Below are 13,370 nucleotides of genomic sequence, written 5' to 3'. Positions count from 1 at the left end.
TTCCATTCATTTGAATGGGAAAAGGCGATCGGAGATGCCAATTATTACTTTCAGGCCTTTGGCGATCGATTCCACAGAAAAACGCGGATAGGTGGGAGTTCACTTTCATCATCTGGGATTGCGAAAGGCTTTTGGCACCGTGCTGGTCCTCGGGCCCTAATAACAGCTCATAAAAGACCATTTGAACGCAGCGCTTGTGCCGTAGTAGCAGAAAATTCTGGCTCAAAGACAAAAAACAACATCGGCCGGATAAAAGGCTCGGTCAAATGGCAGCAAAAGACGGGGAAAAAGCAGAGAAAAAGAAAATAAAGGGCAGTAGAAGCAGTCCAGACACTGTAATTTACTTTGTGCTGATGGCAACGTCGGGATATAAAGCTCACTCGCTCTCCACCTTTTCCACTCCTGTAGCCGTCCATGTTTGACCAGTGACAAATGGAAGCCTTTCCACTTCAATTAAGGCTTCTCGGGCTAACGCTAAGCCAGGCGGCGCGGCAAAAATCACACGGCCACTCATGAAGAACAAGAAAGCCCGAAAAGTCAACAAGGCCGGCGCATGCGAGCGCGAGCGGCTGTTTATGCGGAAGCCGCCGTTGCCGTAAATGACAGTTTCCCGCCCGCCGGACCGCTCAGGTCTGCCGCCCCGGGCAATACATCACACCTCGCCGCAAATCTGCCGCTCGCGCCATCAGCGAGGCCAGAGTTTGCGTCTTTCTGGGGCCTTCGTGTGCACACCGGGGATTACTTGGATGAGACGGGCATAAATCTTTGAATGAGAGCAGCACTTCCATGTATTTGAATTTACTGCTTTGTGAGCAGCTCGGCGCTATAAATACATGAGGTGAATTAGCATTTTTGGAATAAAAGTCATCTAAAGGAGATTTATGGTGCTTTGTTTGGGTTGAACTCAAAATGAAAGTCCACCTTCACGTCTGCATATTTGGAGCGAAGAACTGCAGTTACCGGCTTTCCCTGAAAGTCTGAATACGACTGGAATAGTTGATATGAGTTAAATATGGAGCACTACTGGCTGTGGCCTGCAGAGGTGCTGCTGAGTAAGTCTCAACTTGTTTGTGCTCTGACCAAGACCGACTTGTTGACTATGCAAGTGTGAGAAATGTGAGTATGTGAGAAAAAATATCCACACGAAAAACCTTGAAAAAAATATACTTTTTAAATTTAAAAATTAAAAAGATATTTATATTTAAAATTTTGAAAAAATATATATTTTAATTATATTCTGTAGAAAGTATCTGAAAATAAATTTGAAATTTGAAAATGTATGTAAAAATATACAAAAATATTTTTCATCAAAAAATACGTTATTAAAGTAATTAAATTGACAATATGTATACAAATATTTATTTTAAAATAAAAAATGATTTAAAAAATTTGAAAATATATTTTTAGTTTTTTTACTGTGAAAAATAATCTCCAAAAAGATAATATATATATAATATTAAAAAAATATAGAGTATCTTGAAAAATCTATCTTAAAAAAAAAAGTTGTTTCAAATGTTAATTAAAAATGTATATTGTTTTTTATTATTTATTATGTTTTTTTTACAGTTAATAGCAAAAAAAAGTAATAAATCAATTGGGGTGGAGGATGTGCATATATATTTTTCAAACTTCAATTAGAAAATGACTTCCCCTTACCCCCAACAACCTTTGTGCCGTTCGCTTGTTCCATGCTGAACATTACAGCTTTTGCGTTTTCAATCCAGATTGGCTTTTCTGCTGGAAATCCACAAACATGTCACAGCTGCAGCGGTTACTCCAGATTTATTTTCATGACGTAATGACTAACTGTCAAGTGGAAGTTGTCACGTGTAATAAAAAATATCTTGTCTCCTGGCGACCTTTCAAAGCGAATAAGCGAGGTGAGAAGTTCATCATCCCAGTGGTGGTATTTCCTTCCCCCACCACTCCCAACACGCATACATGGACCGTATATCACCAAATACAAACGTACACACGCAAATGCATGTAATCAAAAATGATTGCGGATACACAATCAAAAGCAACACTAAAAAAATGTAAGCATCTCTAATGTTTGCCTCAACCTTTATCCAGGGTGGCGGCGAAAACAAATGGAATTCCTCAGTGGAATGAAAGATGGATGGAGAGCCGAGGGGAGGAAGTGAAAACGCAGGGAGAACATGTCGCGGTCTGACCCCAGCGTACACTCCCCATCACTTCGCATTCTCCATCCAAACAGAAAAGGCATTCCATGACGCGACCCGAAGGTTCGAAAACCGCTGAAGAAGCCGGCGAGGTCGGCGGCGTTTCAACGGGCGTACTTACAGTCGGCCCAGTTTGGGGTTGGACTGGAAGAGAAGTTCCGGGAGCAGCGCGAGTCGGTTCCTGTTTAGTCGGCTGTGGAGAGAAATGCAACAAGATGGAATCATCAATAAGTGATAGAGAAGGCAATGGAACAGTGATTTCAGTAGAGACAAGTTGATTATATTTATACCTCTCAATAGTCAGGTTTCCATCCAACTGTTTCAATTTTTTTTAAGCGAATGTACTGAAAAATTCGCAAAACGGACGTTCTTCTTTTGCGACTATTGAGAGGGGACTCCGCCGCTGTAGGTGGCGCTGGACACCATAGAGATGCGATCCACCAGTCATTTAAAAGAAGAAGAAAAAGACCAGGAAGCGACTGCGCCGTGCGACGACATCATATGAGTTTTATTTTGTAATTCTTGATCAACTGTAGCGTTTCTTTGCCGTTTTCCATCTAAAATTGCATTAATGTTCGCTTTTTCAACTCATTCCAAAAAGATTTCTGTTACTTCGTCCCCTTTATCGTCCGTCATTGCTTTGCGACTACAAACAAGCGTACGTGTGATGCAATAGCCGGTCAAAACGTGCGACGTGCATCCGGTCTGCATAGACAAAATTAGCATTTCCCTTTGATGAGGTGATTTCAGCAAAAAATAATAAGTATAAAATAAAAATAAGCATTCTTAAGTGTGCCCTTGCAAACTGTCAAGCATAAAAAAATACAAGAACAGAGCGCTTCTATTTATTATTGATATTTATATAATTTTTTGGGTTTTAAATGTTGGATTTATATTTCTTAAATCCGATCATATTTTCATTTTATTTTGTATTTTGTCAATTTTAATTCTCCACACAGAGATACACATCAGATGAATGTTTCCCCAAAATTCATCCCGGCAAGGGCTCATATTTTATATTTGAAAAAAATCTCACAACACAAGCGAGAAGTTCAACATCCCAGGATGGTGAATCCTGTCGCGTTCCGTTCAAAGTGCAACCGCGTCAGCATCAAAGGCCAGCATTGTTTACAAACAGCAGCTTCTCCTTGTCAACGAGGAGATGGACAACGAGCGTTATATCAGCACCAAAGCGTTTGTCGGAGGCGCGAGGACGCCGAAGGCCACAAGGTCACAAAGTAGACTCCGCGCTGGAGAAGACGCAGACAGCGACCTTTGAACCTGGGTCAACCTGATAACAAGAGCCCCGCGCTGGATAATCGAGGTTTGAAAAGTTTTCCGATCCAGGGTAGACCATTTTCCAGTCTCCTCCTTACAATGTGGAAGTACTCGCAGCGTGTTACAACTTTATTAGGCACAACCCTGACTTTTTCGGCCGCCGCCGCCGACTCTGATGTGCGTGATTTATGCTACGTTCACGTGCGGACAAAGATAGATGTGCTCGCCCGCGGTGAAGACAAGATAGTATTTTTTTTCCCCCACCCCACTACGGCCATAAATCACCCGTCCTCGCCACGACGGGCACCTTTCACCCCTGCCAGGCGTCACATCAGAGGTATTTTGATCATTTCGTTTTCCAGGAGATTTCGGGATCGTCACATAAGCCGCTAACAATTCTTGCTGCTGTATTAGCAGAAGTTCTTGAATTTGTAAGTTGAATTGGAGATCATTTGTATGGAGGACCAAACCTGCCCAAATAAAAAATAAATAAATCACTAGATAAATAAAAATAAATAAATGACTAAATAAATAAAAACAACACATTTTTATATATATAAAGTAAAAAAAAAGAAAGAAAAAGAACGAGCTTCAAAAAATGAAAATAAATATAAAAAATAAATGTTGAAATAAGTACAAAAATAAATATATGAATACATTTAAATAAAAACATTCCACAAGTTTGAATGCTTCGAGTCAACCGCTTTGCCCCCGTTGGCCCCTTCCTTCCATGAACTCCGACCCTGGCCTGACCCAGAACATTCGGGGAGCCTTTTAAAGTGAGACTCACCTCCGGATCCCCCCACATAAACACTATCGCGATGTGCCATCTCCACCCAAGTACACGTTTTGCTACCACTCCAACAACATTTTTCCCCTCCTCCTCCTCCTCACATGTGTAGATTACATCTTGTCTTTGTCATTTCCTCATTGGTCCATGGTCCGAGATGGTGGTTTTAGGTGTGCGCAATGCAGAAGTGAGCACTCGCAACAAGCCGCATGACTTAATCATCAACTAACCCACTGCAGCAGGGAAGTTATTTTTAAACTGACTATGACTCAGAGTCAAATTTTAAACACAAGCCTGGGCAATGGGGTCAATGAGCTAAGCTAACCAATTAGCCCATTACATATGTTTTTAGAACACTGCTGAAAAAGGAGACGGCCGCAATTAGTTATTTTTCCAAGGCAGCGAGTCGTTTTCTTAAAAAGAAAGGTCACTGAGGTAGAGAAAATGGAAAGTTTTGATGGATCAAAGTGGATTTTGTTATTGCATTTCAGCTTTTTTTTCAATTGGGCACGCTAGCAGGGTAGTTCCCAAGCGTATGAAGAACCATTTTGGAAGCCTTGGGGCGAGTGTCTGAATCAACGTCGTCCCGTCAATTTATAAACACGTACGTGTGTACGTGATTGTATTATTAATTTAATTTTAATCAACAAATTGCTTAATAAAAGTAAAATATTAATTGTACTCATATAAAATTGTCATTACTTTATTAACAATAAATTCAATCAAATATTTAGTTGAATGAATTTTTAAAATTAAATGATTAATATTTTAAAATTAATGCAATAATTATTTGCAATTTTCTGTAACAAAAAAGACTGAATGAATTTATATTTTTTACTTTTTCAACAAAATACTGTCTACAATATGTATGATAAATATTTGATCTTTTAAATAATTTTTTTTTAATTAAATGATTAATGTTTTAAAATTAATGCAGTCATTATTTGCAATTTTCTGTAACTTTTGCAGAAAACCACTGTCTACATTATGTATGATAAATATTTGATCCTTTTTTAGACACCAAAGAGTTACTGCTGACTGTAAACATATTTCGCTCCACGTCCACGAACTCTTTCATCCAATCACGAAGCTAACAGCAGCCATGTTAGATCTGTAATTTACAGTCAGCATGATAAGATAACTGCACTTTTGTCTGCTGCGGCTGCTTTTGGCTCGTGACAGTTTCTCCAAACGAGAACTTAACGCAGCAACCAAACCAGCGGAAAACTATAACAACAGCTCACAGGAACAATGCTAATGCTATCTACGACCGCTAACGCCGCATTCTGAACAGAGCGCTAACCATTGTACGTATCCTCGGCAACAAACTTTCTGGCTGCTCCAGGAGCGTCAGCACCATCAAAGTAATATAATAGTGGGGGGTCTACCGTACTGTATGTGGATTATGAGTGAGATGTTGCTACTTACAGTCTCTCCAGCAGTCGCAGGTCTTGGAAGGCTCCTCTCTCGACGACGCTGACTTGGTTGTCCTCCAGGTGACTGCAGCAACACACACACACACACACACAGTGAACAACACAAAACATCGAGGAGTTCAGCACAAGCAAAAAAAAAAAAAAAACACAAAAAAAAAGTCAAATGAAGAATCATCTTGCATCTCTATTACAACGTATTAATTCAATGTATTCCCACTAAGTACTTTGGAAGGATTTCATTCATGGACAGATGTTTCCAGCTGACCCGAGAACGAGAGAAACAGGTTGAATCTCCTCCTCCCGCCAACACAAATAGAAAAGTCAAGCGGGTGCCAGATTGAAATGGAGACGTTTTCCAAGGAGGCGATTGCACTTTTATGACGACAAGAATGCTTGGAAAAACAAAAATAAGACATCGCAGCGATTGAAAAATGAATCTGGCTTGACGCAAAAGGTCGACCGCGTTCAATGCCTCGACGCGGCGGGCCAAAACTAGCAAGCACGGGGCTCATCCCTCCTTTCTGTCCGATCCGCTTTCATCCAGCTTTGATCCATCTTTCAACCCAATCGGCGTTAGCGTGTAGCCCCGTCATTTTTCCTCGGCCCTTTTAGTGACGGACCAAAAGATTTGACATTCCAAGACGGCTTGGACAAACACCAATCACTTTCCAATTTCATCTCATCAGGATCATTTACTGCGCTGTCTTCATCAATCCAACGCGTGTTTAAAGAAGTTTACAGCTGGATTTTCTCCTCCTAAGTAAGAACATTTTCAACAACGTATCAGCAAGTCTCACTGTGAGTTCATTTGATTCGAACACATCTACGTTTCCCTGACATTGTCGTGTTGTGTCTAATTAACCAGCTCAAGATGGTAAATATCATGAAAGTGCCCGTGTGTTTTAACTTTTGTGGATTATTTCGATTTATATTATCTGATAATGTCAACACAAATGATTGATCGCAAATGACAGTTAGAAACAATTTTAGCCATCATGTCGTAATACAACGCTGCATTCCTGCAATATTTTTGACGTTGTAGATTATTTTGAGTCATCAGAAGTGTAAATAGGTAGTTGTCATTCTGGTAGGCGTAAGCAGGTGAATAATATGCCATGCTCATTTAGCGCGCCAGTGCGCTTTGACTTTTTGGATTATTTTGATACAGTATTATGGCGAAAATAGATGAAAATGTGGATCATTCCAAGTAGTCACGTTTACTGTCCAAATTGACAGTTAATGTCTGTAACTGTTAGGAGGCGCTATGTGATCATATGGAATATTCTACAGGTCAATTAAGCGGCAGTGGGTTTTGACATTGTGGATTACCTTGACACTACTTTACTGCAATTTTCCTGACATTGCGGATTATTTCGAGTCATTTGCGCTTACAGTACAGGGTGTCTTTTATGATGCATGCGTAACTGTTAAAATGAGCAATACGATGCATCGACTGAGGTTGTTGTGGATTATTTTGGTACAGTATTATTGCGACATTGCTGAAACTGTATTATTTCAAGTCATCACGTTTACAATCAAAAGTGACAGTTAACATCTGTAACTGTTAGGAGGCGCGATCACAGGAAATATTCTACAGGTGGATTTAGCGGCAGTGGGTTTTGACATTGTGGATTATTTTGACACTGCTTTACTGCCATTTTCCTGACATTGCAGATTATTTTGAGAGTGCATTTACGGTACAGAGTCACTTCCTGTTAGAGTATGAATTATACCACACATCGATTTTGAGACATTGACTTTGTGGACATTTTTGAAATAGTAGTATTTGCAACATTGCTGAAATTGTGGATTATTTCAAGTCATAATGCCGAAAATGACAGTTAAGATCTGTAACGACGTACATGCTAGGAGGTGTGATCACATGAAATATTCTACAGGTCGATTTAGTGTGCTTTGACATTGTAGATTATTTTGACATTGATTTACTGCCATTTTTCTGGCATGGCGGAGTCTTTTGAGTCGTTGTGTTTACAGTACACGGTGTCTTTTATGATGCATGCCTATCTGATAGGAAAAGCATGAATTACACGACATTGAATTTGAGACTGACTTTGTGGATTATTTTAGCAACTGGCGGGGCGAGCGAATGAAAGTGCACTCCAAGGATTCTGGTATTCTCGTCTGGGAAGAAATCTGCCATCAACAGGCATTATTAATGGTAGTGATTACACAATTACATTGAAGTAGGCTGGAGGAAAAAGCCACGCTTGTTTTATCTCGCCGTGCGTAAAAATAGTATAGTGTACACCAATTGCGTGTGTGTGTGTGTGTGTGTGTGTGTGTGTGTTTTCGAGCTAGCACTTTTCTCAGACTATCTTCACTTCCACAAACCATCTCCAGGCCAATTTGCAGAGATTTACAGTGGGGAAATGTCACAGCAGTTTCTCACCAACCACATGAAACAAACCGCCAAGCCATCACACTCTCTCACACTCACACACAAATACGGGCTGGTCCACATCGAGTCCCTCCGTTCGCTGCAGATATGTCGGGGGCCTACAAAAATGGCCCGCGCTCGCACACAAGTTGTCACACTGGCCGAGGTGAGCGCCAAAAGCCGCAGTGGTCAACAAATGTGCTTACAAATGAAAACACACACATGCATCGACTTATTTCCACTTCCCAGCCCAGCTTGTGCAGCGGGTGTATTTTTATCTGCCAGCCTGTGGAGTGCGCCTGTGTGATTATAGTTATTATGGGCCCTCTCACACACAAACTCACACACAAACACACGCACGCACGCGCACGCGCACACACACACACACACACACACACAATCTAATAGTGTAAAAGGAACTCATCCAAGCGTTTGTCTTTCATGGAACAGTATGTCCTCGTACCGAACAAATTTACTAGAAATAAAAAGGGTCAAATGGCAAGGGTTAAGATAGGACAAAACTACAAGATCACTTCAACACGTAACACAATTAAATTTACATTATAGTCACCATCTCATAGGGCGCACATTGAAATGTTTGAAGAATATAGTGTATGTAAAGTAGAGAGGTCTATACAAATAGATACCGAAATAGACGTAGTTAGCTAGATAGCTAGATACCTAGCCAGCTAGCCATTTCTTAACTAGCGAACTTCTCTGTTCTACGCCCTTGTTATATTGAGAAACGTCATCAGCTGCGGTGCATATCTTGTTCTATCTAGATAGCCTAGCTAGATAGCCTAGCTAGATAGCCTAGCTATCTGGATGGATAGCGTTCTTGTCTGTTCTTACGCCCTTGCGATCTTGAGAAACGTCATCAGCTGCAGTCTAAGTCCTGTTCTGTCTAGCTAGCCAGATAGCTATTTAGTTTTCTCGATAGCCAAATAGCCTAGCTATCTAGATATAGTAACTCTTGCTAGAAAGGGAGCTAGTTCGCTTGCACAACAGATAGCTCAATAGCTAGCTCGCTTGACAGGTCGATAGATCGATCGCCTGCTAGCTTGCTAGATAGACGTATTGTTTATGTATGTTTTTTATGTATTATGCTTCGACTCTTCTTTACTGCTTTTACTCTCTACTCTCCTTCTCACTTTGGAAACCTTCCTGCCAATGGTACAAGGGATACAAATTAGTCTGGCGGCTGTAATCCCGTACCTATTGACATTTGCAAATGTTCATTACTATGTTCTGTCCCTTTAAAAAAAAAAATATAATAAAAATAAACAAATAAATGAAATAGCTCACTAGAGCTAGAACAATCAACTAGCAAGAGAGGGAGTGCTATAAGATGGGCGGACAGATAAAGTAAAGATTTGCTCCATTATGGTGTGTAACGAGGATTATTCATCCAAACAACCACAAGCATGTAAAATAAATTGAGACAAGTTGTTGCATTTTGCTCACATCGCTTTTTGTTACAACAAAAACATCTTCTTTTTCCCCCCCCGACAACAAACTCACAGAATTCGAAGGTTCTTGATGCCAGAGAAGTCCACTTTGGTGATCCGTGTGATGTTGTTTCTGTTCAGGTCCCTGCAGGGCAAGAAAAGGGGGAAAAAAGAAAAATCAATCATTAAACAAACCTTAAAAGCTTGATCAGGTTCAACGAGCACAAACAAACAGTGTGCGTCTTAAAAAATGTAGGCCGGCCGAGCGTGAGAATGCCCGGCGGCCGTAGAGCCCACACACACGCAAACCATCACACGAGCAAACTAACCCAAACAACTAACCCAAAAATGTGCATTAAAGACTAAAACGAAGGAAATAAAGGAGTTGTTTTTTTGCAGCACAATTTAAAAGCGACTCATGTTTCCTGCCTGTCATTCAATCACCTTACGGACGCATACAACGTGTAGAATAAAGTGCGTGTATGTTGACCGGTTCGCTTTCTACGGCCGACTGTTTATTGAAACGCTGTCGCACGGAAGGAATTAGGCCGCAACGAAGACAACAAACGCAATTTTCCCTCGTTTCACACACACACACACACACACACACGCTCGCATATATCAGCGTGTAAACAGTCTGGCTTTGGCCGAGGCAGCCCCTGCATGTGTGTTTTTCATAACACACCTAAACATTTATAAATCTGATTTAAGCCCCGTATTAGGTTTCAAGGGAGCTAATAGGAGCCATACTGCAAGTCCTGGTGGGGGGGGGGGGGGGGGGGTTCCGCCGTGGGGTTGCGGCACAAACATACCCACTCGAAGCGGGCGGGGGAAAATGAAAGGTGGAAGGGAAGATTGGACCAAGGAACATATTTTCTCTTAGACGAATGTCGCAACACCAAATACAGTATAAGTACAATTTCTGCAGAAGTTGCGCGGGAATGCTAAGCTGAATGCTTATGAAGGAAATTGAAAGATAATTTATGTGAACATTTTTAATTGTAGTTAAATAACAAATGAATAAAAAGAATACTTGAACTGCAACCTGTGTTAAGTGGGTTTTAATCATTTCAGTCAAATTTGAATCCATTTCCTGATCTGATAGTCAGTTGGTATGGAACCATCGAATGTACTAGAATGTGGTCCAAGCGGGGTTTGAACCCAGGTCCTCCGTGGTCGCAATTACTCTAAGTGAGTTTGCTGCTCTAAATGGTTATTCTTAGTAGGGGATAAAGTGAGAATTGGTATTTTTTTTGTTGATGCTAAGTTATATGTTGCTTGATGCTATTCGTTAGCCCGTGTATGACATTTTGCATTGTCTGTTAGCATTAAGCTAAGGGGTTTGGCATAATACGTGTCATTATTTTTGTTTTATATTGGCTGTGAGAATGAATTTGAACAAGGAGTGGCATTAATAAAGTCTCTTGCCAAATTGCTGCTTGAATTGAATTCACTGCCACCATACAGCAACCTTTTATCTACTTTCTAAAAACAATTGGGTCAAAAACAACCCAACTATGGGTCAAAAATAGACCGATCCTCTACTTGAGTCAATTTGACCAAACTTTGAGTCTTTTAGTGCAAAACAACTCATAAAAAATTGTCAAATTCTTTATTTGGGTCAAATTGACCCATCAAGTGGATCGTTCCATTTTTGAGCCAACTGTTTTTAGAGTGTAAAATGTGTGCTCCAAGTTAAAAATAATAAATAATAAAAACAGGGTCACAAATTCCAAGGCACCACTGTATACTGAAATAATCATCATATGAATTGAATTTCAATATGACCGGTGCGGTTATAAAATACACCGCACGTACGGTATATTTTTATTTTAACAATGTATTCTTATCCACGGGAACAAGTACAATTCTAAATATGGTTACTCTCACTCGATTAGAAGCCAGAAATGGATTTTTAGCCTCAGTGAAAGCTTCCACGCTTTTTGATTGGCTCTAATTTGCCATGTCGCCACATCTTGCAACTGCGATGTGAATTTTGAATCTCCGTCCGTCAGCCGCCGGCGAAACGTTGCGGCAGAACCCGGGAACACTGCGCGAGTGAGTGCCGTGTGTGGCGGGGCCTAATGTGCCGCGACTCACTGGGCCAGACAGTGATGGAAATCTGGAAAGAATCAAAGTGAGGAGGAGGAGGAGGAGGTTAAAGGTGAGGCCGGGGGAGCATCGCGCCTCTGAAAAGGTCAAATGTGGTGAAGCTGAAAATATGACATGAACTCCGCAGGGGGGGGACTTTCAACACATTCCCCACACACAAACGTTTGTCTTTGCCGTTTGTACAAAGGCAATAACAGCAGATTTGTTATTTAAACGGTTTCAAATTGTGCAGATTATATTCTTGAAATTCAGTTTTTTTCCCCACATTTCTTTAATGTCATCCTTCCCTCCTGCTTATCTTTCACTCTTCCTCAGGTGACTAAACACTTTCTTTGCTTTTTCCTTCCCCTGTAATCTGCTTTGCGTTCCTTCTACTCTCCCCTCTTTTATCTCAATCTCTTGCTCCTTTTACAGTTGGCTACATTTTCCCCCTTGTCTTTCGCCATCACTCCATCCTTATCTCCATCTCGCCCGCTGTGGAAACTCCGCTGCCTCGCCGCATTCAGTCAAACACACGAGGCCAGAGTTGCGGAAACAGAGGATCTGACGTAGAATCTCGCAGGAGATTTTTATTTGCATGTTTTTTAGGTTGTTTTTTTTTTTGCTTTCAGATGCAGCGAGCTATCAAGTGCATCATTAAAAAGGTAGAACCCGCCCCGAGAGGACTTTTTTCTTTCACTCCAATTTTGAACTCAACTGCTGATGAAGTCAAAAGCAGAAAAAGAAAAAAAAGGTTGCCAAAATGTGTTTTTAAATTATTTTTGGACAGTTTCATCAGCACCGTGGAAGTATTAAGATAATTTCAACAAAAATTGTAAACAGTTTTTATTTAATAAATTTAAAGACAGCCAGAATATAAATTGCCTTTAAAAAAAAATGCCTGTACAGAAACAATAGTAATAAAATAATATTTTAAGAGTTTCAGCAAAGCCCTGGAATTTTTTTCAGTAATTGTTAACAAAAATAAATACAATAAATACATACATGCAAGTGGAAGGTAGTTTGGGGGAACCCTAAAGTGTCACGGTTGATTGTACTTGAGGACCCAATATGGTGCACAACGTGCCAACAGGAAACAACAACGGCAAAAAAAAAAAGGTCCTAAATGCACGCAAACTCAAATGACAAAACACGACAATGGACCGACAGAGAGCGGACAAACAACAACAGACTAAATACACCAACACTAATGAGACACACCTGGGGAACACAATAGGCTGAGGGCACCGATTGGTCAGATACACTGGGAAGGGAAGAAACACACAGGTGAACGTGATCAGACATAACGAGACAAGAGGAGAAATCAGGAACACATGACAAACACCAACCACAGACAAAAACAACAAACACACCCATAATAAAAATAAAAAATACAAAATACAAAACGGAAACCTAACAAAAATTTGCCAAAATGTGTTTTTAAATTATAGTTGGACAGTTACATCAGTACCCTGGAAGTATTAAAATAGTTTTAACAAAAATATAAAAAATAATAAATAAATTAATAAATTAATTAATTAATAAAACACTTTTTATTTAACGAATTTAAAGGCAGCCATGATATAAATTGGCTTTCAAAAAATGCCTGTACAAAGACAAAATAATAATAATAATAAAATCAAATTTGGAGAGTTTCAACAGAGCCCTGGAATCCTTTTCAGATGTTTTTAATACATGCTGCTGATGAAGTCAAAGACAGTTGTTGTCACTTGTCATTACCTAATT

At 40.2% G+C, this 13,370-nt stretch overlaps 1 protein-coding gene across 2 annotated transcripts in view; it reads right to left on the bottom strand.

Annotated features, from left to right (window-relative positions):
- Positions 1-13,370, bottom strand: part of slit3 (slit homolog 3 (Drosophila)) — a 240,606-nt gene that overhangs the window by 210,350 nt on the left and 16,886 nt on the right. For both annotated transcript variants that reach the window (XM_086084418.1, XM_086084417.1), the window contains exons 2-4: positions 9,607-9,678; positions 5,680-5,751; positions 2,305-2,376 (exon numbers count right to left, since the gene is read on the bottom strand). In XM_086084418.1, the coding sequence (XP_085940544.1) occupies positions 2,305-2,376; positions 5,680-5,751; positions 9,607-9,678 (216 nt within the window). The remainder of the gene's footprint in view (positions 1-2,304; positions 2,377-5,679; positions 5,752-9,606; positions 9,679-13,370) is intronic.

Source organism: Leptonotus elevatus, chromosome 9 (genome assembly GCF_054856555.1).
Source record: "Leptonotus elevatus isolate MCC_2025b chromosome 9, RoL_Lele_1.0, whole genome shotgun sequence".
Taxonomy (NCBI): domain Eukaryota; kingdom Metazoa; phylum Chordata; class Actinopteri; order Syngnathiformes; family Syngnathidae; genus Leptonotus; species Leptonotus elevatus.
Note: the sequence above shows the minus strand (reverse complement) of the source record. Positions and strands in the feature narration are given on the sequence as shown.